At 48.4% G+C, this 27,411-nt stretch overlaps 2 protein-coding genes across 3 annotated transcripts; one reads left to right on the top strand and one right to left on the bottom strand.

Annotated features, from left to right (window-relative positions):
- Positions 1-328: 328 nt before the first annotated feature.
- Positions 329-6,499, top strand: LOC119951789 (gastrula zinc finger protein XlCGF26.1-like). Of its 2 annotated transcripts, none has more exons than XM_038775141.1 (2): positions 329-1,123; positions 4,206-6,499. In XM_038775141.1, exon 2 carries the CDS (start codon positions 4,561-4,563, stop codon positions 5,833-5,835), a length of 1,275 nt encoding a protein of 424 aa, XP_038631069.1. In that variant the 5' UTR covers positions 329-1,123; positions 4,206-4,560; the 3' UTR covers positions 5,836-6,499. The 2 variants fall into 2 exon arrangements, with proteins under 2 accessions (XP_038631069.1, XP_038631070.1); XM_038775142.1 differs by lacking the exon at positions 329-1,123 and adding an exon at positions 1,134-1,603.
- Positions 6,500-19,436: 12,937 nt separating this feature from the next.
- On the bottom strand, positions 19,437-20,957 carry LOC119951837 (zinc finger protein 239-like; the record flags this gene model as incomplete). The annotated part of the gene is made up of 2 exons (XM_038775208.1): positions 20,665-20,957; positions 19,437-20,557 (listed from the first exon to the last, which is right to left on the bottom strand). A coding segment is annotated over exon 2 (756 nt), but the record flags the coding sequence as incomplete, so codon positions are not given.
- Between the last annotated feature and the right edge of the window lie 6,454 nt (positions 20,958-27,411).

Raw genomic sequence — 27,411 nt, 5'->3', positions numbered from 1 at the left:
AGACTTGGAGAGGCTGGTGCATCTTGTGGGGCATTCCAGAATGAGAGGCAATAGTCTTACGATAAGCGGTAACAAATTTAAAACAGTTTTAATTTTAAAATAAATTTAGTGTATCCAATTATTTTTTTGCCAATTAAGGGGCAATTTAGTGTGACCAATCCACCTACTCTACACATCTTTGGGTTGTGGGGTGGAAACCTACACACACGGGGAGAAAGTGCAAATTCCACACAGTGACACGGGACTGGGATCGAACCCAGGTCCTCAGCGCTGTAGACAGCAGTGCTAACCACTGGGTCACAGTGCTGCCCAATTCAGAACAGAGTTGAGGAGGAGCTGCTTCTTCAAAGGGCTGTGAATCTGTGGAATTAACTACCCCAGAGTTTGGTGAAGCTGGGACAGTGAGTAAATTTAGGGAGGAATTAGACAGATTTTTAATCGGGTTGAAGGGTTATGGAGAACTCTCAGGACAGTGTAGTTGAGGCCAGGATGAGATCAGCCATGATTGAATGTCAGAGTAGAGTCGATGGGTCAAATGGTCGAATTCTGCTCCTATATCTTATGACCTTCTGAAAGGGGGAGACATTGATTTGCTCCCAGATGTTGCCCAGAGGAGGAAGTTTTAGTCTGAAACTCATTGTCCAACCTCTACATTGTGACATCACAAAGCAGCTAGTCCTCTAAATCAACCAATAGTAATCAATCCCTTCCACAGTGACGTCACTGCATTTGAGCGCACCCGCCCCGCGCGCGAATACGGAGCCCCGTCCCCGTAAATTTTTCCCCCTCCCCGACGCATCCACGAGACAAGGTTTCCTGGCAACCGGCTGACAGTTCCGGCTATCGAGGATTCCCTCCCTCGACCCGGGACTGCGCATGTCTCAGGGAGAGGGGACTCTGCGCATGTGCAGAAGGAGCTCACCTCCGGTGACACTGCTGAGTTGTGACCAATTGGAAGTAGGAGAACCGGAAGGAATCTTCCCTCCGCCAATCAGAGCTCCCCCATTGTCTCAATGCGGAAGCTGGAGATGGAGGTTTGTGCCGAGTAAAGCTGTTGTTCCTCCAACCCTGAATCAGCTTGAGCTGCACACAGACTGAACCCGTCCTCCTGTCTCCAACATCTGTGAGTTAAACACTTTCTTTTCTCCCTTTTTCCATTTCTTTTCTGATTCTCACCTTCAATTGATGACTTGCAGCAACTGAAGGGAAAGGAAGTGAATCCAGGGAGGGAGCAGTAAAGGCTGGCCCAGATCTCACTCTCTTAAAGACATTGACATCCTTTGCTCCCTCAGCTTGACACATTTATTTGTCTGGCTAAAATGGTCTCTTTCCTAATGTTCACAATTAAAGGGCTGGTTTCTCCAGGAGATGGCTGACATTTAAGGGGTCAGTAAACAAGCCAAATCCAACCCAGCCAATTACTTCCCCGTCGAAATACTCTCTATCATCAGCATAGTGATGGAAGGAGTCATCAAAGGTCCAATTAAGTGGCACTTATTCTGCAATAGCCTGCTCCCGGATGCTCAGTTTGGATTTCACCAGAGTCACTCAGCTCCTGACCTCATTACAACCTTGGACGAAAGAGCTGAATGCCAGAAGGGAGGTAAGAGTGACTCCCCTTGACATCAAGGCAGCATTTGACAGAGTATGGAATTAAGGAACCCCAGCTAAACTGGAGTCAGTGGGAATTAGGGGATAACTCTACGCTGGTTGGAGTCATACCTGGCACAAAGGAAGATGGTTGTGGTGATTGGAGGTCAATTATCTCAGCTGCAGGACATCACTGCAGGAGATCCTCAGGGCAGTATCCTAGGACCAACCATCTTCAGCTGCTTCATCAATGATCTCCCTTCCATCATCAGGTGAGAAGTGATGTTTGCAGACATCTGCAAACATGTTCAGCACCATTCTCAACTTCTCAGATAATGAAGCAGTCCATGTCCAAATTCAGTAAGACCTGGACAATATCCAGACTTGGGCTGATAAGTGGCAAGTTACATTCGTGCTACACAAGTGCCAGGCAATGACCATCTCCGACAAGAGAGGATCTAACCACCACCCCTTGACATTCAGTGGCATTCCCATCGCTGAAACCCGCACAATCAACTTCGTGGGGGTTACCATTGATCAGAAACTGAACAGGACTGGCCATATTAATACTGTAGCTACCAGGACAGATCAAGGGCTAGGAATCCTACGGCAAGTAACACACCACCTGATGCCCCAAAGCCTGTCCACCAGACATCTACAAGCACAAGTCAGGAGTGTAATGGAATACGCTCCACTTTGCTGGATGAGTGCAGCTCCAACAACACGCAAGAAGCTTGGCTGTATCCAGGTCAAAGCAGCCTGATTGATTGCACCCCCTTCCACAAACATTCAAACCTTCCACCACCGACAAACAGTAGCAGCCGTGTATACCATCTCCAAGATACACTGCAGTAACTCATAAATGTTCCTCAGACAGCACCTTCCATACCCACAACCACTACCATCTAGAAGGACAAGAGCAGCAGATACCTGGGAACCTCACCACTTGGAGGTTCGCTTCCAAGTTACACACCACCCTGACTTGGAAATATATTGCCGTTCCTTCACTGTCCCTGGGGCAACCTCCTGGAATTCCCTCCCTAACAGCACAGGGGATGTAGGGCAGCATGGTGGAGCAGTGGTTAGCGCTGCTGCCTCACGGCGCCGAGGTCCCAGGCTCAATCCCGGCTCTGGGTCACTGTCCGTGTGGAGCTTGCACATTCTCCCTGTGTTTGCGTGGGTTTCGCTCTCAAACCCAAAGATGTGCAGGGTAGGTGGATTGGCCATGCTAAATTGCCCCTTAATTGGAAAAAATGAATTGGGTCCTTTACATTTATAAAAACAAATTTTAAAAAAGCACAGGGGATGTACCTACACCTCAAGGATTGCAGCGTTTTAAGAAGGCAACTCACCACTACTTTGGAAGGGTAACTGGGGATGGGCAATAAATGCTGGCCTAACCAGCATTGTCCACATCCCGTAAATTAATTTTTAAAAATTTAAAATCGGACAGAGATATGTCTAATGTTATATGGTATGTATTATATATATTATTGATGGTTCTGTAATAAAATACATGTATTATTAGTTCTAGTTTTGTTATATAGTACTGTACCCACATTATATATTTCCAGTCATACAGTCATTGCAGCACTGACAGAATCCATTTGGTATCTCAAGTCAATTGGGGCCTCACGGTAGCATGGTGGTTAGCATCAATGCTTCACAGCTCCAGGGTCCCAGGTTCGAATCCCGGCTGGGTCACTGTCTGTGTGGAGTCTGCACGTCCTCCCCGTGTGTGCGTGGGTTTCCTCCGGGTGCTCCGGTTTCCTCCCACAGTCCAAAGATGTGCGGGTTAGGTGGATTGGCCATACTAAATTGCCCGTAGTGTAAGGTTAATGGGGGGATTGTTGGGTTACGGGTATACGGGTTACGTGGGTTTAAGTAGGGTGATCATTGCTCGGCACAACATCGAGGGCCGAAGGGCCTGTTCTGTGCTGTACTGTTCTATGTCTTCTATGTCTATGTCTATGCTGACTCTCTGCACAGTAATCCAGTCAGTCCCATTCCCCCTCGATATCCCTGTTCCCCTGCAAGTTTATTTTCTTCAAGTGACCATCCTATTTTATTTTAAATTATTGATTATCTGGACTTCCACAACCCTTGTGGGCAGTGAGTTCCCTGTCATGTCCACTCCATGACTAAATAAAATTCTTCCACAGATTTCCCCATCTCTAATCAGTAAATGTCCTTATATGGAGATTCTCTCCTCTTGTACAGGTTTTAGTGAGTTTAGATTTGTTGATCAGCACCTTCAGGAAAATTGGGAGGGAAAGTAAGTGAATACAGTCTGTATATTACACACATTTTTCATCCAGTAATCTCGACATATATCTGTCTGTCAGCCTGCATGAAGATTTTCAGGTCTCTGTGTCCAGGACAGGAAGCAGTGAGCAGGGATCTGTCAATCAGCCTGAATCAGCACCTTCAGGAGAATTGGGACGGTGAATATTAGATACAGCAGAGTGAGAATGGAGGGAGAGTCTGTGGGATTGAGATTTAGAGCATTTTAGGGAAAGAGAGAGAGGAAAGAATGTTCGATAGAAACTAGAATTGTCTGTTCTGTGTTTCTATCCTGTACTGACAATGATTACTATTGTAAAATCTGTTTGCAGGAAGTTCGAACGAGAGGAGTTCGAGGCCTATATCTCAAACTAAATATCACGTCAAGAACTGACTGAGTCACTCAATTCTTGGGATCATCGGCCTTTGAATCTAGAAGGAGAAAAGTTTGTCTATTCTGTCTGCTTCAAGAGATTTTAAACATCAGTGTGTCTGGAATAGCACTGAGACACACACACCCGTGTGAGACTGTTACACAGCACTGACTGTGGAAAGAGCTATAACCAGTGACACAGCCTGAAAAAATACTACACCATTCACAGCAGGGAGAGACTGTATCGGTGTTCTGTGTGTGGACGAGGCTTCAACTGACTGTTCAACGCGGTGAGACACAAAATCACCCGGACCATGGAGAAACCATGGAAATGTGAGGATTGTGGGAAGGGATTCACATTCCCATGCCTGCTGGAAACGCATCAACGCAGTCACACTGGAGAGAGGCCTTTTACCTGCTCTCAGTGTGAAAAGGGATTCGCTGTCATTGGCAGCCTGCGGAGACACGAACGAGTTCACACTGGGGAGAGGCCTTTCACCTGCTCTGACTATGGGAAAGGATTCACTCAGTTATCCAGCCTGCAGGGTCACCAGCGACTTCACACCGGAGAGAGGCCATTCATCTGCTCTGACTGTGGGAAGGGATTCACTCAGTTATTCAACCTGCGGGCACACCGTCGGGTTCACCCTGGGGAGAGGCCGTTCACCTGCTCTGACTGTGGGAAGGGATTCACTCAGTTATCCAGCCTGCAGGGACACCAGCAAGTTCACACTGGGGAGAGGCCGTTCACCTGCTCTGACTGTGGGAAGGGATTCACTCGGTTATCCAAACTGCAGAGCCACCAGAGAGTTCACACCGGAGAATGGCCATTCACCTGCTCTCAGTGTGAAAAGGGATTCAGTGTCATTGGCAAACTGCGGAGACACGAACGAGTTCACACTGGGGAGAGGCCGTTCACCTGCTCTGACTGTGGGAAGGGATTCACTCAGTTATCCAGCCTGCAGGGTCACCAGCGACTTCACACTGGGGAGAGGCCGTTCACCTGCTCTGACTGTGGGAAGGGATTCACTCGGTTATCCAAACTGCAGATCCACCAGAGAGTTCACACTGGAGAGAGGCCTTTCACCTGCTCTCAGTGTGAAAAGGGATTCACTGACATTGGCAACCTGCGGAGACACGAACGAGTTCACACTGGGGAGAGGCCTTTCACCTGCTCTCAGTGTGAAAAGGGATTCACTGACATTGGCAACCTGCGGAGACACGAACGAGTTCACACTGGGGAGAGGCCGTTCATCTGCTCTGACTGTGGGAAGGGATTCACTCAGTTATCCAGCCTGCAGGGACACCAGCAAGTTCACACTGGGGAGAGGCCATTCACCTGCTCTGACTGTGGGAAGGGATTCACTTGGTTATCCAAACTGCAGAGCCACCAGAGAGTTCACACTGGAGAGAGGCCTTTCACCTGCTCTCAGTGTGAAAAGGGATTCACTGACATTGGCAACCTGCGGAGACACGAACGAGTTCACACTGGGGAGAGGCCATTCAGCTGCACTGTGTGTGATAAGAGATTCACTCAGCTACACCACCTGCAGACACACCAGCGAGTTCACACCGGGGAGAACCATTGATCTGCACTGTGTGTGATATGGGATTCACTGAATTATCCAGCCTGCGGAAACACAATGTCACTCACACCGCGAGCAGGCCCTTTAAATGCTCTGACTGCAGGAGGGGTTTCAAAAGCTCTCAGCTACTAATGTCCCACCAGCGCATTCACTCTGAGGAGAGACCGTTCAGCTGCTCTCACTGCACAAAGAGCTTTAGAACCTCATCCAACCTGATGAAACACGAGCGAGGTCACACCGGGGAGAGCCCATTCACCTCTCCAACTGGGAAAAGATTTACTCGATCATCACTTGCTGAGCCACAATGTCACTCACACCAATGAGAGACACTTTAAATGCTCTGACAGTGGGTGTGGGTTTAAAAGCTCTCAGGTAATGATGTCCCACCAGTGCATTCACACTGAGGAGAAACTGTTCAATTGCTCTCACTGCACAAAGACTTTTCAAACATCATCCACACTGTGGAGACACCAGCGAATTCACACTTGATTCACCTGCTCTGATTGTGTGAGGAGATTCCGTGTTTCATCTTGTAATTGAAAATTAGGAAAGATGTGTCATTTGAAACATGGAAGTCTGGCAATATCTGGTCTGAGAGAAACATGAGAGGATACAGGGAAAGATCCCATGAATGGTTAACAGCAGCTGCAAAGAGCATGATTATAAAATGCAGATTCCTTCTCCCAAGCAGGCTTAGCAAACAAACAGGATTTTTGTATGTAGCTAAAAACAATGGCTCACACCTTCATTGAAATTAACCATCTTAGTAAGCATCTGGAAAAGCATGGATGAGGGTTTCAGTTGAGTTAGGTGATAAATGTAAACCTTTCAAGTTATAACCAAGTAGATTTTTAGCATTACGCTAAAAGCAATGATTCACACCTTCATTGAAGTAAAATCAGCAGATAGAAAAGAATGACTAGGGAGACAAATATATAGATGTGAAGCTCTGCTGACATCAGGTCAATTAAAAAAACTGGAGACAACCTGTCTACAAGAACACAAACTAGACCCAAATCAAAGTCAAAATTATGTGCTGGGGACACAATTCGATAAGAAAACTATAGAAATGACAGGAACCAAAATTCACACCCCTCTTGATATTCAAAGCATTTTGAACATCACGAAGGACACAATGTAATCAGATCTGTGGACTGAGGCCATGCCCAAAATGAATACTAAGTCATGTTGGAAAAATTCAGATTAGACCTCCGGTTGCAGCGATGCGGAGCTAAGCCGCACGTTCGGTAGCTCCCGCTATTTTTGGACTTTCGGGCTCTTTTAAGGGCCCGCAACGGCACTGATTCGGCTTTTCCCCGGGTGGGAACGCAGCCACTGTGCTCAGCGGCCGGTGGATGGGCTGGACTAGAGTGGAGCGACCAGAAAATCAACTTTGCAGCAGAAGAAGGTGTGAGGCAGAAAGGACAAGATGGCGGCGGGTGGGGAACCGGCAGCGTGGCAGCAGTGGGTGAGGGAGCAGCAGGAGCTGCTGCTGCGCTCCTTCCTGGAACTAAAGGCTGAGATCCTGGAGCTGGTGAGGGCATCGCTGGACAGGCTCGGGGCGACTCAGACGGCTCAGGCTGCGGAGATTCGGGAGCTGCAGCAGAAGGCTTCGGAGAACGAGGACGAACTCATGGGCCTGGCGGTGAAGGTGGAGTCGCACGAGGTGCTTCAAAAAAAATGGTTGGCAAGGATGGAGGAGATAGAGAACCGCTCCCGCTGGATGAATCTGCGGATTTTGGGCCTCCCGGAGGGGCTGGAAGGTTCGGATTTGGGGGCCTACGTGGTCCTGATACTAAACTCGCTGATGGGTGCGGGGTCGTTCCGGGGACCCCTGGAGCTGGAGGGTGCCCATCGGGTGCTGCTGCGGAAGTCCAGGCCGAACGAGCCGCCCAGGGCGGTGCTGGTCCGCTTTCAACGCTTGGTCGACCGTGAATGTGTGCTTCGTTGGGCGAAGAGGGAGAGGAGCAGCAAGTGGGAGAATACGGAGATCAGGATCTACCAGGACTGGAGTGCAGAGGTGGCAAAGAAAAGGGCTGGGTTTAACCGGGCGAAGGTAGTGCTCCACAAGAAGGGGGTCAAGTTTGGCCTGTTGCAGCCGGCACGCCTGTGGGTCACCTATAAAGACCGCCAACTTTACTTTGACTCCCCGGAGGAGGTCTGGACATTTGTCCGAGGCAGAGAAGCTGGACTTGAACTGGGGGCTGGGGAACATTGTACACAGCCCGGAGGCTTTGTCCTCCTTGATATCCTTTCGCTTTTTTCTTTTTGGTTCTATTGGACGATGTTTTTTTTGCTGTTCTGTTTTTTCTTGTCTGCTTTTCAGGACTGTTATCTGTTTACTTGGGTGTTTTATCATATCATGTCGGGACTTTTATTATTTCACTGGTTGCGGGTTTGGGTGGGGCTCGCGGCCCTGTTGGGTCATGTGCCTGTCTTCCCGCGTTTTGGGTCGGGGGCGGGGCTTGGGATGGGGACGCGGGCTTTTCTCCCGCGCTGGAGACGCAGGGGGCAGGGTCGGCATTGGGGGAATGGGTGTGTGTCACTGGGGAGAGTAATTAGGTTGGCGGGAATAGCCGGGGTCAGCAGGAGTCAGCTGACTTACGGAAGTACAATGACTGGGGTTACGCAGCTAGGGGGGGCCCTAGCTTTGGGGGGGGGGGGGGGCGGTGGGGAGGTGATGGGGTGGAAGAGGGAGGGGATACCGGGTTGCTGCTGGAATGGCCAAGAAGGAGCTGGAGTGTGTAGAGGGGGTCGGGATGGGGGTCTGTCGCTGTGGGAAACGGGCTGAGCGTGGGGCGCAGGGCACGTGGCAGATTACGGAAGGGTGATAGCTAGTCGACGGGGGAGGGGGGCAGGTGGCCCTCCGATCCGGCTGATCACCTGGAATGTGAGGGGACTGAATGGGCCGGTTAAACGGTCCCGCGTGTTCGTGCATTTGAGGGGGCTGAAGGCGGACGTGGCTATGCTACAGGAGACGCTCCTGAAGGTGGCGGATCAGGTCAGGTTGAGGAAGGGGTGGGTGGGCCAAGTGTTTCATTCGGGGCTGGATGCAAAAAACCGGAGGGTGGTGGGGAAGAGGGTGTCGTTTGAGGCGTCGAGTGTGGTGGCAGATAGTGGTGGGAGGTATGTGATGGTGAGTGGCAAGCTGCAAGGGGAGCGGGTGGTGCTGGTCAATGTATACGCCCCAAATTGGGATGATGCAGGTTTCATGTGGCGCATGTTGGGCCGGATTCCAGATTTGGAGGCGGGGGCCTGGTAATGGGGGGGATTTCAACACGGTTTGGATCCGCCACTGGATCGATCCAGTTCCAGGACGGGTAGGAGGCCTGCGGCGGCTAAGGTGTTGAGGGGATTTATGGACCAGATGGGAGGGGTGGATCCATGGAGATTCGCGAGGCCAAGGGCCAGGGAATTTTCATACTTCTCCCATGTGCATAAGGCCTACTCCCGGATCCATTTTTTTTCGTTTTGAGTAGGGCGCTGATTGCGGGGGTAGTAGACGCTAAGTACTCTGCGATAGCCATTTCGGACCATGCCCCGCATTGAGTGGACCTCGAGCTGGGGGAGGAGAGGGACCAGCCCCCGTTGTGGTGCTTGGAGGTGGGGCTGCTGGCGGACGAGGTGGTGAGGGGGCGGGTTCGAGGATGTATTGAGAGGTATCTAGAGGCCAACGATAATGGGGAGGTCCGAGTGGGGATGGTCTGGGAGGCGCTGAAGGTGGTGGTTCGGGGAGAGTTGATCTCCATTCGGGCCCACAGAGAGAGAGAGGAGCAGAGAGAAAGGGAGGAGATTGGTGGGGGAGATGGTGAGGGTGGACAGGAGGTACGCGGAGGCCCCGGAGGAGGGATTGCTGAGGGAGCGGCGCAGCCTTCGTGCTGAGTTCGACTTGTTGACCACCAGAAAGGCGGAGGCTCAATGGAGAAAGGCTCAGGGTGCAGTGTACGAGTATGGGGAGAAGGCGAGTAGGATGCTGGCACACCAGCTCCGTAAGCGGGATGTAGCTAGGGAGATTGGTGGTGTTAAGGATCAGGGAGGAAATGTGGTGCGGAGTGGGGTAGACATTAATGGGGTCTTCAGGACTTTTATGAGAGACTATATCGGTCTGAACCTCCGGCGGAGAAGGGGGGATGGGGCGCTTTTTAGACCGGCTGAGATTCCCGAGGGCGGAGGGTCTGGGGGCGCCAGTTGAGCTTGAGGGGCTGGTCAAAGAGATAGGGAACATGCAGTCGGGGAAGGAGCCGGGGCCGGATGGGTTCCCGGTTGAATTTTACAAGACGTATGCAGACCTGATGGGCCCCCTGTTGGTTAGGACTTTTAACGAGGCAAGGGAGGGGGGGGGGTCTTTGCTCCCGACGATGTCTCGGGCGCTGATCTCCTTGATTCTTAAGCGAGACAGGGATCTCCTGCAGTGTGGGTCATACAGGCCGATCTCACTCTTAAATGTAGACGCCAAGTTGTTGGCAAAGATCTTAGCCGCGAGGATAGAGGATTGTGTGCCGCAGGTTATCCACGAGGATCAAACGGGGTTTGTGAAGGGGAGGCAGCTGAACACTAATATACGGAGGGTCTTGAACGTTATAATGATGCCGGCGGTAGAAGGGGAGGCAGAGATAGTGGTGGTGCTAGATGCGGAGAAGGCCTTTGATCGGGTCGAGTGGGGGTACTTGTGGGAGGCGCTGGAAAGGTTCGGGTTTGGGGAGGGGTTTGTCAGTTGGGTGAGGCTGTTGTATGAGGCCCCGATGGCGAGTGTGGCCACGAATAAGAAGAGGTCGGAGTATTTTCGACTACACCGAGGGACGAGGCAGGGGTGTCCCCTGTCCCCCCTACTTTTTGCGCTGGCAATTGAACCCCTGGCTATGGCGCTGAGGGAGTCAGGGGATTGGAGGGGGCTGGTCCGGGGTGGGGAGGAGCACCGAGAGTCGCTCTACACGAACGACCTCTTGTGTGTGGCGAACCCGGTGTGGGGAATGCCGGTGGTGATGGGGATTCTCCGGGAATTTGGGGATTTCTCAGGGTATAAGCTTATCTTTGGGAAAAGCAAGCTGTTTGTGATACACTCGCGGGACCGGGAGTGGGGGGGGGGGGGGGGGGGGGATTGGGAGGCTCCCACTGAAAAGGACGGAGAGGAGCTTCAGGTACTTGGGGTTTAGGTGGCCAGGAGCTGGGGGGCCTTGCGTAAGCTTAACCTCACAAGGCTGGTGGAGCAAATGGAGGAGGAGTTTAAGAGGTGGGACATGCTGCCGCTGTCTCTGACGGGTAGGGTGCAGTCAGTCAAGATGACGGTGCTCCCGAGGTTTCTGTTCCTGTTCCAGTGCCTTCCCATCCTTATCCCAAAGGCCTTTTTCAGGCGGGTTAACAGGAGCATTACGGGATTTGTGTGGGCGCACGGGACCCCGAGGGAGAGAAGAGTGTTTCTGGAGCGGGGCAGTGATAGGGGGGGCTGGCGCTGCCCAGCCTCTGTGGGTATTATTGGGCTGCCAACGCAGCGATGGTGCGTAAGTGGGTAATGGACGGGGAGGGGGCAGCATGGAAGAGGATGGAGATGGCATCCTGTGTGGGCACGAGCCTGGGAGCGCTGGTAACGGCGCCGCTGCCGCTCCCTCCAACAAGGTATACCACGAGCCCGGTGATGGCAGCGACCCTCAAAATTTGGGGGCAATGGAGGCTGCACAGGGGGGAGGTGGGGGCCTCGATGGGGTCCCCGATACGGGGGAACCACCGGTTTGTTCTGGCGAGAATTGATGGCGGGTTCCTGAGTTGGCACAGGGTAGGTGTCAGGAGGCTGGGGGACCTGTTCATATAAATAATAAATCGCTTATTGTCACGAGTAGGCTTCAATGAAGTTACTGTGAAAAGCCCCTAGTCGCCACATTCCGGCGCCTGTCCGGGGAGGCTGGTACGGGAATAGATGGGAAGTTTACGAGCCTGGGTGAGCTGGAAGGGAAGTTTGGGCTCCCTGCGGGGAACACCATTAGGTACATGCAAGTAAGGGCATTTGTCAGGTGGCGGGGTTCCCCCTGCTGCCGCCGCCTGGGGTCTAGGACAGGGTGCTCTCGGGGGTATGGGATGGAGAGGGGAGGATCTCGGAAGCGTACCAGGTGATGCAGGAGGTAGACGAGGCCTCGGTGGAGGAGCTGAAAGGTAAATGGGAGGAGGAGCTGGGTGAGGAGATTGAGGAGGGGAAGTGGGCGGATGCCCTGGAAAGGGTGAACTCCTCCTCTTCATGTGCGAGGCTTGGCCTTATACAGTTTAAGGTGCTGCATAGGACTCATATGACTGGGACAAGGATGAGTCGGTTTTTTGGGAGTGAGGACAGTTGTGTTAGATGCTCTGGGGCCCAGCAAACCATGTCCACATGTTAGAACATAAGAACTAGGAGCAGGAGTAGGCCATCTGGCCCCTCGAGCCTGCTCCGCCATTCAATGAGATCATGGCTGATCTTTTGTGGACTCAGCTCCACTTTCCGGCCCAAACACCATAACACTTAATCCCTTTATTCTTCAAAAAACTATCTATCTTTACCTTAAAAACATGTAATGAAGGAGCCTCAACTGCTTCACTGGGCAAGGAATTCCATAGATTCACAACCCTTTGGGTGAAGAAGTTCCTCCTAAACTCAGTCCTAAATCTACTTCCCCTTATTTTGAGGCTATGCCCCCTAGTTCTGCTGTCACCCGCCAGTGGAAACAACCTGCCCGCATCTATCCTATCTATTCCCTTCATAATTTTAAATGTTTCTATAAGATCCCCCCTCATCCTTCTAAATTCCAACGAGTACAGTCCCAGTCTACTCAACCTCTCCTCATAATCCAACCCCTTCAGCTCTGGGATTAACCTAGTGAATCTCCTCTGCACACCCTCCAGCGCCAGTACGTCCTTTCTCAAGTAAGGAGACCAAAACTGAACACAATACTCCAGGTGTGGCTGCACTAACACCTTATACAATTGCAACATAACCTCCCTAGTCTTAAACTCCATCCCTCTAGCAATGAAGGACAAAATTCCATTTGCCTTCTTAATCACCTGTTGCACCTGTAAACCAACCTTCTGTGACTCATGCACTAGCACACCCAAGTCTCTCTGCACAGCAGCATGCTTTAATATTTTATCGTTTAAATAATAATCCCGTTTGCTGTTATTCCTACCAAAATGGATAACCTCACATTTGTCAACATTGTATTCCATCTGCCAGACCCTAGCCCATTCACTTAACCTATCCAAATCCCTCTGCAGACTTCCAGTATCCTCTGCACTTTTCGCTTTACCACTCATTTTAGTGTCATCTGCAAACTTGGACACATTGCCCTTGGTCCCCAACTCTAAATCATCCATGTAAATTGTGAACAATTGTCGGCCCAACACGGATCCCTGAGGGACACCACTAGCTACTGATTGCCAACCAGAGAAACACCCATTAATCCCCACTCTTTGCTTTCTATTAATTAACCAATCCTCTATCCATGCTACTACTTTACCCTTAATGCCATGCATCTTTATCTTATGCAGCAACCTTTTGTGTGGCACCTTGTCAAAGGCTTTCTGTTCTGGGCATGCCCAGCGCAAGGGGAGTTTTGGAAGGGTGTAGCAAGGACGGTATCGAGGGTTGTAGGATCCAGGGTCAATCCAGGCTGGGGACTCGCAATATTTGGGGTTGCAGTGGAGCCGGGTGTGCAAGAGGCGAAAGAGGCCAGTGTTCTGGCCTTTGCGTCCCTAGTAGCCCGGCGGAGGATTCTTCTTCAGTGGAAGGATGCGCGGTCCCCAAGCGTAGAGGCCTGGGTCAACGATATGGCGGGGTTTATTAAATTGGAGAAGGTGAAATTTGCCCTAAGGGGGTCAGTGCAAGGGTTTTTCAGGAGATGGCAACCATTCCTAGATCTCCTGGCAGAACGGTAAAAACAAAAGGTCAGCAGCAGCAGCAGCAACCCGGGGGGGGGGGGGGGGGGGGGGTTGTCTTTTTGTTTTGGGTTAAATCTTTGCCAACGTCGGGCGTTTATTTATTGCTTCTCTTTTGTATATATGGGGGGAGGGGGGGTTTGTTCTTTGAATTTTCTGTTACTGTTTTCTTTTGTGTGAAAATGTGAAAATTTGATTTAAAATTATTTTTTAAAAAAAGAAAAATTCAGATTAAAGGTACCTTTTACAATCCAAGTGAAATAAAAGTTACTTTACAATAAAGTCATAAAAACTTAATAACTGTCAGAAACATACATAAACCTGAGAAAGAGGCAGAGAAGGAACAAGAGAAGCAGAGTCAGCTTATAGTCAGCTCGGTCATGGGACAGAGCAAAGCAGCCGAGCTAAAACAGCTAATACATCCAAGGAAGACCAGAATTTAAAGAGGAGGCAGAGTCAGCTCAGAGACAGTCAGCAGAGTCAGCTCTCACGGCTCGGTACATGGGAAAGATAGAACCTAGCAACCAAGCAGAACAGTGAATACATCTAAAGAAGACCAGATTTTAAAAAGAAGATTGATTGTCAAGTTGGGCCTGAAGGTCCCTTCAACCAACCAGAAGGATCCAGTGATTGCATATTTTAAAAGAAAAAATATAATAATAAAATAATTTAAAAGTTTGAACCTGAAACAGTGGTTATTCCTAAGTCTACTTTACTTACTTAGCAATGCGGGACCCAAGATCGATGCTACTAAGTGGTAAGTAGATGAAATCTTCTGTGAAGGCATGGGGTATACCAGGGGATAACTTGAAAACATAGTTTGACCTGAATAGCACCTACCGAAGCCTACATCAGAGTCAGGGAGTGAGAATCCCTGTTCATCATTTAGAATGTCGGACCTTTTTGGTATAGGTGGAATTCTAAAAATAGTGGTGAGTTTTCAACAACAATCTGCCCTGTTGACACACCATCGAGTCCACACTGGAAAGAGGCCAGTCACCTGCTCTCACTGCGGGAAGGGATTCACTCAGTCATCCAACATGCTGAGACACCACAGAGTTCACAAGTGAGGACATGTTGCACTCTGCTGCTATTCCTGCTGTTAATCACATCCAGGATTGAACCTGGAGTGGGTGGAGGGATTTGTCTTCACATCAACTCGTCCTGGTGCTCGGATGTGGTGACCCTGGCGAACTACTGCTCCCCGGACCTGGAATACCCGACTGTGAAGTGCCGTCCATACTACCTTCCACAGAGTTTACTTCTACCATCATCACAGCGGTCTACATCCCACCCCAGGCGGAAGTGAAGGCGCTTGATGAATTGTAACCGCTATAAATAACAATGAAGCAGAATACCCGGAGGCCTTGTTCATCGTGGCCGGGTACTTTAACCAGGCCAACCTCGAGTGTACAGCCAAAATTCCACCAACACATCTCCTGTCCCAACAGGGGCCCCAACATCCTTGACCACTGCTACACAAATATCAAGGACGCTTCTCAATCCATCTCCTGACTGCACTTTGGAAATTCAGACCACAGGATGGCGCTCCTTCTCTCTGCATACAAGCAGAAACTTAAGCGGAGAATCCGGTGGAGAAGGTTGTGTAATGCTGGTCCGAGGCAACAGAAGAGCTCCTACGTGACTGCTTGGAGTCAGTGGACTGGTCCGTATTCAAGAACTCAGCAGCCAACCTAAACGAGTTTGCCAGCACCATCACAGACTTCATCAAAAAATGTGCAGAAGATTGTATGTCAAAAAAGGTAGTATGTATGTTACCCAACCAGAAACCATGGTTTAATCGGGAAATTCACTCCCTATAGAAGGCCACGTCTGAGGAGTTCAAGACAGGCGACCCTGACCTAATCAAAAGATCGAGGTATGACCTCCGCAAAGCCATCACGGACTCCAAGAGACAATACCGGACGAAGCTTGAATCACAGATTAACGACATGGACTCTCGTTGGTTGTGGCACGGCTTAAATAACATGGGTGCAAAGTAAAGCCGAGTAGAATCTTCAGCAACAGCGCAGCCCTCCCCGACAAACTCAATGCATTCTCTGCTTATTTCGGGCAGGAAACCAACAAACTGCCCCAAGAGCCTTGGACACACCCATACCCACCATCACAGCCTCCAAAGGCCTTCTTGAAAGTGAACCCTTCGAAAGCGACAGGTCCTGACGGAGTCCCTGCCATGCACCCAGATCCTGCGCTGACCAATTGGTAGGTGTGTTCGCAGACATCCTCAACCTCTCCCTACTCCGTTCTGAGGTTCCCACCTGCTTCAAGAAGACCACCATCATACCAGGGCCAAAGAAGAACCAGAGACTGACAGATTTCTAAATACCAATAACACAAAGGGGATAGTGTGGGGAAAAAGGCATTGAAGTGGATGATGAGCCATGATCGTATTAAATGGTGGAGCAGGCTTGACGGGCTGAATGGCCATTCCAGAATCTACAGAATTTTGAAAGATGATCACCAATGTATCCACTATCTCTACAGCCGCCTCGTTCAACACTCTGGGATGTAGAGCATCAGCTTTTGGGGATTTATTAACTTTCAATCACATTAATTTCTCCAGTACTGCTTTTTCACTAATACGAATCTCTTTCAGTTCCTCGTGCTCACTGGTCCCTTGGTTCTCTGGTGTTTTTAGGACAATTTCTGTATCTTCCTCTGTGAAGACAGACACACATTGTTTAGTTTCTCTGCCATTTCCTTACTCCCCATTATAAACTCTCCTGTCTCTCCCTGGAATGGACCCACATTGGTCTTTGCTAATCTTTTCCTTTTCACATTCCTATAGGAGCTTTATCAGTCGTTTTTTATGTTTCTAGACAGTCTGCTCTCATATTCTATTTTCTCTTCATGAGTTTCTTCTAAAACAAGTTCCCAAACCTCGGGGTTCCACTTATTTTGGCAACGAGAACCTTGATTCTCTTACATTAAAATAAATCAAAATTCACATCAAATAATACATCAAAATATAATAAAGAGAGTTAAACAAAAATATAAGGCAATATTAGGAAATCAATAGATGGTTCAGAATGTCTTAAAGCATGAATACAGAACAAACTTTAATCAAGAAACTTTATTCTTAAAGAAATTCTTATCAATGGTCTAACCCCTTATTGGTTTCAAATTCTCAGCTGAGGCTTCCTGATTTATTCAAAAAACTCTGTCACTTGGAGCATGATTTGTTATCCAGGCATTGGTCATTACTTAAGATTCATTCATGTCTGTCAAATTAATTAAATGTCTACATGCTCCCTCCATGTGTACCAATCCTCTGAAGATAAGGTGTTCTGCATTAACATTGCTTGTTGCTAAGGCTTTGCTACTATTTGTAAATGTTTGTGTTGCTAAGGCTCCGATACTTTTTCATTACGAGATGTATTTGTAGAACAATGCTTTATTCATTATGAGGGCTTCTATGCAACTTTTCTTGAAACAGTGTTAGATTCTGACACATATTAAGTTGCTGTACAGTAATTCTCATATTTTTATCTGAAACAATGACTTTGCCTTGTGGATATTCCCTTTTCTGTCTGTATGTATACTGAATTGAAGAATTATACTGCATTAATTCTTAAAGGTTACCAATAAATCAGTGAAGCAATAAATCTGTAATCTATCTATGAGACTCTTCCTTTGACCTAATGGAATCTTTAATTTTTCTTGTTCACCACGGTTGCGTCACTTTTCCTGTTGGATTTTTGTTTCTTAAATGAATCTATATTTTATGTAAATATGTGATCATTCCTTAAATGTGATTGCCTGTGTATCATTACACATTTTATTGTAAGTTCCCAATCAACTTGCCCTTCATAGCTTGACAGGTTCCTTCTGAGACAGAACCATGTAACCACCATAGCCTATCTTCATCTGAACTGCATGCTTTGGGGTTCCAAACAGAAACAGGAACTATACGTCATCTACCTGCCAAACACCCTTTCACTCTGTGATCCTTGTGAAATTTGAAGCCAAGTATTTGCCACAACGCTCAAGAGCATCAGGCCACTGGAGGCAAAGTCGTGAGACCGGCCAGTCCAGCAGAAATAAACCCTCCGACCCTCCCCATTGACCAACTGACAGAATGAACACAATGCTGTTCCGGGTGTAATTGAGAGCAGAAACAATAACAGCAGAATCCAACCCCTGTAATCCCTTGTGACCTTGTTGGTGACTCAGCAGGTAGAAGGAAACACAGAATCTCTTCCCACAGAGTGCAGCTGAATGGCCTCTCCTCAGTGTGAACCCTCTGGTGTGTTTGCAGGGTGAATGACTGACAATCACTTCCCACATTGAGAGCAGGTGAATGCTCACTCTCCAGGGTGAACTGGATGATGTCTCCGCAGGGTGGATAAATGTCTGAATCCTTTCCCACACTAAGAGCAGGTGAACGGCTTCTCCTCTGTGTGAAGTAGCTGGTGGGACGTCAGGCTGGCTGATTGATTGAATCTCTTCCCACACTGAGAGCAGTTCAATGGCCTCTCCCCAGTCTGAACCCTCTGGTGTTTGCAGAGTGAATGACTGACTGAATCCTTTCCCACACTGAGAGCAGCTGAATGGCCTCTCCCAGTGTGAATGCGCCGATGAGCTTCCAGTGCAGATGGGGCTTTGAATCCCTTCCCACAGTCCCGGCATTTCCACTGTTTCTCCATGTTTTGGGTCTCCTTGTGTCTCCCTAGATGAGACAATTGAAGCCTTACCCACACAGAGAACACATGTACGGTCTCTCCTCGCTGTCAATGGTGTGATGTATTTACAAAATACATCACTGTCAGTACAGGATAGAAACTCAGAACAGACAGTTGTAGTTTCTCTGGAACATTCTTTCCTCTCTCATCCCCAAAATCTGTAAATCTCCATCCCACACACTCTCCCTCCATTCTCACTCTGCTGTATCTAATATTCACCCTCCCAATTCTCCTGAAGGTGCTGATTCAGGCCATTTGACAGATCCAGGGTTTCTTCTGCAGGACACTGGGACCATAAAAAGTAGCAGCTGCATGAGCCGGTTGGGCAGAATGGCCTCCTGTGCACTCTGAGCTTCGTGGTTCTCTCGTGTTTTTGGGACGATTTCTGTATCTTCCTCTGTGAAGACAGACACACATTGTTTAGTTTCTCTGCCATTTCCTTATTCCCCATTATAAACTCTCCTGTCTCTGTCTGGAATGGACCCACATTGGTCTTTGCTAATCTTTTCCTTTTCACATTCCTATAGGAGCTTTTCCAGTCGTTTTTTATGTTTCTCGCCAGTTTGCTCTCATATTCTATTTTCTCTTGATCAGTTTCTTGGTCTTCTTTGCTGAATTCTAAAACACGTTCCCAACCCTCAGGGTTAACACTATTTTGGCCACTTTATGAGGCCTTTCCTTTGATCGAATGGAACTTTTAACTTTTCTTGTTAGTCACGGTTGTATCACTTTTCCTGTTGGATTTTTGCTCCTTAAACGAATCTATGTTTGTTGTATTTGTGTGAAATAAGAGTCGCCAAAGTCCCAGAGACTGCTTTCCCCTTTGACAGAGTGAGCTGACTGGTGGTGATTGTATCTGAGGGTCACCACACCTCAGGCGAGGAGCAATGCTGAGAAGGTGAGGCCTTCATGGATAACCTCAGCCGGTACGGGAGTTGAACCCCTGATGTCAGAGTCGCTACGCATCACAAACCAGCTATCCAGCCAACTGAGCTAACTCTCCCCGGTGTGAACTCGCTGGTGTCTCCGCAGGCTGGATAATGTAGTGAATCCCTTCCCACATAGAGAGCAGGTGAACGGCCTCTCCCCAGTGTGAACTCGCTGGTGTCTCTGCAGGCTGGATAACTGACTGAATCCCTTCCCACACTGAGAGCAGGTGAACGGTTTCTCCCCAGTGTGAACCCTCTGGTGTGTCTGCAGGCTGGACAATTGACTGAATCCCTTCCCACATTGAGAGCAGGTGAACGGCTTCTCCCCAGTGTGAACCCTCTGGTGTGTCTGTAGGCCGGATAATTGACTGAATCCCTTCCCACATTGAGAGCAGGTGAACGGCTTCTCCCCAGTGTGAACCCGCTGGTGTGTCTGTAGGTGGGATAACTGAGTGAATTCCTTCCCACACTGAGAGCAGCTAAACGGCCTCTCCCTTGTGTGAACCCGGCGGTGTGTCCGCAGGGTGGATGAATCACTGAATCTCTTCTCGCACTGAGAGCAGCTGAATGGCCTCTCCCCAGTGTGAACGCGCTGGTGTGACCGCAGGCCGGATGGATCACTGAATCCCTTCCCACACTGAGAGCAGATGAATGGCTTCTCCCCACTGTGAACTCGCTGGTGTGTAAGTAGGTGGGATAACTGAGTGAATCCCTTCTCACATACAGAGCAGGTGAACGGCCTCTCCCCTGTGTGAATGCGTCGATGAATCTCCAGTTGAGATGGGGCACTGAATCCCTTCCCACAATCCCCACATATCCACGGTTTCTCCATGTTTTGTGTCTCCTCGAATCTCTTCAGGTCAGAATATCAGTTGAAGCCTCGTCCATACACAGTACACGTGTACGGTCTCTCCCCGCTGTGAATGGTGTGATGATTTTTCAGGCTGTGTAACTGGTTAAAGCTCTTTCCACAGTCAGTGCTCTGGAACACTCTCACTCGGGTGTGTGTGTCTCGGTGCTTTTCCAGTCACAATTATATTTAAAATCTTTTGTTGCCGACAGATCGGACAAACATTTTTCCTTCCCCTTCTCGATTCAAAGGCCGTTGATATTCAGATCCCAAGGAATCGGATGACTCTGTCAGATCGAGACGTTACATTTGAGATTTCTGTCTGTAATTCCTCCTCTTCTAATATCCTGTAAAAGGAGTTTACAGAAGACTTCACAGTCAGTACAGGATAGAAATTCAGAACAGAGAATTCTCATTTCTAGAGAACATTTTTTTCTCACCCATTTCCCAATACCTAGTCTCTAATACCTATTTCGCCATACCTAGCCTCCAGGGTGTGGACTCGGAGGGCGGAGTGCTGGAGCAGTAAGTACAAAACCCTGACCTCGGGGATTTGAGGCCTAGTCTCCAGGGAGAGGATTTGAAGAGGTGGAGCATCATAGTAGTAAATATAAAGACCTTTCCTAGTTTCCAGGTTGAGAACTGAGAAGTCTGGATTTTTGGAGCCGAGTAAAAATCTTTTCCCTGGGGATATGCGGCCTGCTCACCAGGGAGCGGGCTTAGAACAGACAGTGCAGAAGGAGGCCATTCGGCCCATCGGGTCTGCACCGACCCACTTAAGCCCTCACTTCCACCCTATCCCTGTAACCCAATAACCCCTCCTAACCTTTTTTGGTCACTAAGGGCAATTTAGCATAGCCAATCCACCTAACCTGCACGTCTTTGGATTGTGGGAGGAAACTGGAGCACCCAGAGGAAAGCCACACAGACATGGGGAGAATGTACAGACTCCGCACAGTGACCCAGCCAGGAATTGAACCTGGGACCCTGGCGCTGTGAAGCCACAGTGCTATCCACTCCTGGTTTGCTGGAAGCCCAAATGACCTCCGGTGCTCCGTCCCATAAAAGACCATGCGTTCTGGGACCGCCTCTGTGACGTCACAATGCAGCAAGGCCTGAAACAGCCAAGAGGAATCGCGGTGACGTCTCAGGGTTCCAGTGCGCAGGTCCGGTGTCCGGTGTCCGGAATCGGGAGCTCCACCCCCACTCTTTTTACCCCCTCGCCCTGCACCTCCTCGAGACAAGGATTCCCGGCAACTGACTGACGGCTCCGACCAGACCGAGAAGCCGCTCGGTGTTCCCCACCTCTCCCCCGGTCTGGGACTGCGCATGTCCAAGACAGGGCACACCCTCTGCTGACATTGACCAATGAAAAGAGTAGGAGAACCGGAAGGACTCTGGTCTTCCAGCCAATCAGAGCGCCGGTTTTGTGAATGCCGCACGGTAACAAGTCTCACCAGGTTAATTTATTTGTGAATGAAGATTGAGCTTCACACTGACTGAAACCTCCTCCTGACTCCATCTGTGGGTAAAACACTTCCTTTTCACCCCCTTTCCATTTCTTTCCTAATTCTGACCTTCAATTGGTCACTTCCAGCAACTGAAGGGAAAGGAAGTGAATCCAGGGAGGGTGCAGACTCTGCAAAGCTTGGCCCAGGTCTCTCCTGGCTGTCTGAAAGACATTGACATCCTTTGCTCCCTCAGCGTGACACATTGAATTGTCTGGCTAAAAGGATGGTCTCTTTCCTAATGTTCACAATTAAAGGGCTGCTTTCCCCAGGAGATGGCTGACATTTAAGGGGACAGTAAATTCATATCGGACAAATATATGGTAGGAGGAGGAGAAAGGGGTGTGAGGTGGTGGTTCCTGGTAACCGGGAGCTTGTCTACCGGAGGATTTAAGTGGCAGTTGAAGTCACCAACCACAAAAGCTAACTCTCAAAATCCACAAAAGCCTTTGTAATGAACTCTGGGGAGTAATTTGGGGACCATAAATATTCATCATTGCAACATCTCCATGCACCGAACCTCAAATGATCACCTTTGATCTACCACCTTTGAACATGGAGGACGTTTCAACCTTAAAAGGGATAATTTTATTGATAAGGATTACCACACCCCTGCTACTTAATGAAACGGAGGGGAAGAAAATGGCTCCACCCAATCCAACATCAATTTAAAGTGTTCCTCATCATCCAGATGAGTTTACAACAATAAAGCTCTATCAACTTTCTCAAGAAAGGAGAGGATATATTTTCTTCTGATAGGGTGATAGATGCCCCGTACATTCCCTGAGAAAATGTGAAGATTACTGCCACCATTAATTAGACGACAGAGAGAACAGGAAGAGTTTTTCACGTCACAATCGGGCGTCCGTCATTACCCCCCTCCTACAACTCACTTTACAACAGAGGCACCAAAGTTTCCCCAAACTGCTCCTTTCACAGATAAAAGCCCCGTCTGTACCAGAGTAGGACAAAGTCAACAACACAGAAACCCTCCCATAATAACAAAACTACAAAATAATCATGACCACAATAGATCCAAGGGGACATTCCTCAATAAGACTGAGGACCCGGAGGATTAACCCCACGGCCAGACTGTCATTACCCTCAGGATACCTTCTCCAAAATGGGGAGAAGAAAAGAAGGGCCAACAAGGAAATGGGGATCGAACGGCCCTCCCACATTTTAGACCCACCCGTGAAGACCTGCATCCACCACCACCCACCCTTCGGCAATGGTGCCTCTCAGTTCTGCCATAAGACCATAAGACCATAAGACATAGGAGTGGAAGTAAGGCCATTCGGCCCATCGAGTCCACTCCACCATTCAATCATGGTTGATTTCAACTCCATTTACCCGCTCTCTCCCCATAGCCCTTAATTCCTCGAGAAATCAAGAATTTATCAATTTCTGTCTTAAAGACACTCAATGTCCCGGCCTCCACTGCCCTCTGTGGCAATGAATTCCACAGACCTACCACTCTCTGGCTGAAGAAATTTCTCCTCATCTCTGTTCTAAAGTGACTCCCTTTTATTCTAAGGCTGTGCCCCCGCGTCCTAGTCTCCCCTGCTAATGGAAACAACTTCCCTACGTCCATCCTATCCAAGCCATTCATTATTTTGTACGTTTCTATTAGATCTCCCCTCAACCTCCTAAACTCCAATGAATATAATCCCACGATCCTCAGACGTTCATCGTATGTTAGGCCTACCATTCCTGGGATCATCCGTGTGAATCTCCGCTGGACCCGCTCCAGTGCCAGTATGTCCTTCCTGAGGTATGGGGCCCAAAATTGCTCACAGTATTCTAAATGGGGCCTAACTAGTGCTTTATAAAGCCTCAGAAGTACATCCCTGCTTTTATATTCCAAGCCTCTTGAGATAAATGACAACATTACATTTGCTTTCTTAATTACGGACTCAACCTGCAAGTTTACCTTTAGAGAATCCTGGACTAGGACTCCCAAGTCCCTTTGCACTTTAGCATTATGAATTTTGTCACCGTTTAGAAAATAGTCCATGCCTCTATTCTTTTTTCCAAAGTGCAAGACCTCGCACTTGCCCACGTTGAATTTCATCAGCCACTTCTTGGACCATTCTCCTAAACTGTCTAAATCTTTCTGCAGCCTCCCCACCTCCTCAATACTACCTGCCCCTCCACCTATCTTTGTATCATCGGCAAACTTGGCCAGAATGCCCCCAGTCCCGTCATCTAGATCGTTAATATATAAAGAGAACAGCTGTGGCCCCAACACTGAACCCTGCGGGACACCACTTGTCACCGGTTGCCATTCCGAAAAAGAATCTTTTATCCCAACTCTCTGCCTTCTGTCTGACAGCCAATCGTCAATCCATGTTAGTACCTTGCCTCGAATACCATGGGCCCTTATTTTACTCAGCAGTCTCCCGTGAGGCACCTTGTCAAAGGCCTTTTGGAAGTCAAGATAGATAACATCCATTGGCTCTCCTTGGTCTAACCTATTTGTTATCTCTTCAAAGAACTCTAACAGGTTTGTCAGGCACGACCTCCCCTTACTAAATCCATGCTGACTTGTCCTAATCCGACCCTGCACTTCCAAGAATTTAGAAATCTCATCCTTAACGATGGATTCTAGAATTTTGCCAACAACCGAGGTTAGGCTAATTGGCCTATAATTTTCCATCTTTTTTCTTGTTCCCTTCTTGAACAGGGGGGTTACAACAGCGATTTTCCAATCCTCTGGGACTTTCCCTGATTCCAGTGACTTTTGAAAGATCATAACTAACGCCTCCACTATTTCTTCAGCTATCTCCTTTAGAACTCTAGGATGTAGCCCATCTGGGCCCGGAGATTTATCAATTTTCAGACCTTTTAGTTTCTCTAGCACCTTCTCCTTTGTGATGGCAACCATATTCAACTCTGCCCCCTGACTTTCCTGAATTGTTGGGATATTACTCATGTCTTCTACTGTGAAGACTGACGCAAAGTACTTATTAAGTTCCTCAGCTATTTCCTTGTCTCCCATCACTAGATTACCAGCGTCATTTTGGAGCGGCCCAATGTCTACTTTTGCCTCCCGTTTGTTTTTAATGTATTTAAAGAAACTTTTACTATCATTCCTAATGTTACTGGCTAGCCTACCTTCATATTTGATCCTCTCCTTCCTTATTTCTCTCTTTGTTATCCTCTGTTTGTTTTTGTAGCCTTCCCAATCTTCTGACTTCCCACTACTCTTTGCCACATTATAGGCTCTCTCTTTTGCCTTGATGCATTCCCTGACTTCCTTTGTCAGCCATGGCTGCCTAATCCTCCCTCTGATAACCTTTCTTTTCTTTGGGATGAACCTCTGCACTGTGTCCTCAATTACTCCCAGAAACTCCTGCCATTGCTGTTCTACTGTCTTTCCCACTAGGCTCTGCTTCCAGTCGATTTTCGTCAGTTCCTCCCTCATGCGCCTGTAATTACCTTTATTTAACTGTAAAACCTTTACATCTGATTCTACCTTCTTTCTTTCAAATTGCAGACTGAATTCTACCATATTATGATCACTGCTTCCTAAGTGTTCCCTTACTTTAAGGTCTTTTATCAATTCTGGCTCATTACATAACACTAAGTCCAGAATAGCCTGTTCCCTCGTGGGCTCCATCACAAGCTGTTCCAAAAAGCCATCCTGTAAACATTCAATGAATTCCCTTTCTTTGGGTCCACTGGCAACGTTATTTACCCAGTCCACCTGCATATTGAAGTCCCCCATGATCACTGTGACCTTGCCTTTCTGACATGCCCTTTCTATTTCGTGGTGCATTTTGTGCCCCTGGTCCTGACCACTGTCAGGAGGCCTGTACATAACTCCCATTATGGTTTTTTTGCCTTTGTGGTTCCTCAACTCTACCCACACAGACTCCACATCGTCTGACCCTATGTCGTTTAGTGCTATTGATTTAATTTCATTTCTAATTAACAAGGCAACCCCGCCCCCTCTACCCACCTCTCTGTCTTTTCGATAGGTTGTAAATCCCTGGATGTTTAACTGCCAGTCCTGAACCCCCTGCAACCACGTCTCTGTGATGCCTACCACATCATACCTGCCAGTCACAATCTGGGCCACAAGCTCATCTACCTTGTTCCGTACACTGCGGGCATTTAAATATAGCACCTTTAATTCCCTATTGACTGTCCCTTTTTGTTTTCTTAGCGTGGTGGACCTTGGTTTACTGAGCCTTTCCATACACTGTGTCATATTTTGTGAGATGGGGACTATCGTAACCTCTCCTGAGCTCTGTCTTTTCGTGATTTTTTGTAATCCTAAGCAGCTACGCTTCCCACTGATTCCTTCACCTCTTGGTTCCCTGACTTTCCCTTCCCCCCCAATCTCTAGTTTAAAGTCCTATTGACCACCCTATTTACTCTTTTCGCCAGAACACTGGTCCCAGCTCGGTTCAGGTGGAGACCATCCCAACGGTATAGGTCCCCCCTGTCCCAAAACTGATGCCAGTGTCCCATGAAAAGGAACCCCTCTTTCCCACACCACTCTTTCAGCCACGTGTTAACTTCCCTTATTCTTGCCTCCCTATGCCAATTTGCACATGGCTCGGGCAGTAATCCGGAGATTATGACCCTTGAGGACCTGTTTTTTAATTTGAATCCTAACTCTTTATAATCTCTAAACAGGCCATGATTAACACACGGATAATCGAAGAAAGATGAAGGCTAATCAGCACACAGCACATTTACCATAACTGGAATAAGATAATATGAGGAGAAGAAGAAGACATTCGATCACAAAATAATAACTCCCTTCAACGGGATAAAAGACTAGGGGCTTTTCACAGTCACTTCATTGAAGCCTACTTGTGGCAATAAGGGATTATTATTACAAAAGATAACAAATTCAGACAACAACACCATGATAGGTAAAGAGTCCGGATTAGAGCTTGAGTTAGTCTGAGCTGCAAACCATCCCTCCAAATCCTTGCCCTTCATGGATTTAACAAAGGCCATGGCAGTAGTTGGATTATCGAAAGACTGGTTGGATACAATTTTCTGGATTGGGCAGCACCGTAGCATAGTGGTTAGCACTATGGCTTCAAAACGCCAGGGTCCCAGGTTTGAATCCTGGCTTGGGTCGCTGTCTGTGTGGAGTCTGCACGTTCTCCCCATGTCTGCGTGGGTTTCCTCCGAGTGCTCCGGCTTCCTCCCACAAGTCCCGAAAGACGTACTATTAGGTAATTTGGACATTTTGAATTCTCCCTCTGTGACCCAAACAGGCGCCGGAATGTGATGATAAGGGGCTTTAAACAATAACTTAATTGCAGTGTTAATGTGTAAGCCTACTTGTGACAATAAAAGATTATTATTATCAAAGCATGACTGGCAGCCTTTAGTTCTCTTCCAACTTCAACAAAGTCTCGATGCTTCATTTGCATGGCTGCCGAAAAGTCCTGAATAAAGACAATTCTCACTCCCTCATGGAGCCAGGTCTCACCTCCCTTACCCGTCTTCAGGATCTTCTGGCGATCTTTCAAGTTGTGGAAGTGAATGATTACAATGAATGATTATAGGAGAATGATGCCAGAATCTGCGGGGAAATAGCTACGCCCGCATCCGCTTCACATAATCCGCTCCCAGACAGATTTCTGATTGACGAAGGAGTCGAGGGTTCTGGGAACAGGCAAGAGAATGGAGAGAAAACTCTCTCTTGGGCAGCACGGTAGCAT

The sequence above is a fragment of the Scyliorhinus canicula genome, chromosome 17 (assembly GCF_902713615.1).
Source record: "Scyliorhinus canicula chromosome 17, sScyCan1.1, whole genome shotgun sequence".
Classification (NCBI taxonomy): domain Eukaryota; kingdom Metazoa; phylum Chordata; class Chondrichthyes; order Carcharhiniformes; family Scyliorhinidae; genus Scyliorhinus; species Scyliorhinus canicula.
Note: the sequence above shows the minus strand (reverse complement) of the source record. Positions and strands in the feature narration are given on the sequence as shown.

Bases quoted from the DNA above. Each gene is read 5' to 3' on its own strand.
- LOC119951789 (XM_038775141.1), top strand. From the start codon at position 4,561: ATGGAGAAACCATGGAAATGTGAGGATTGTGGGAAGGGATTCACATTC.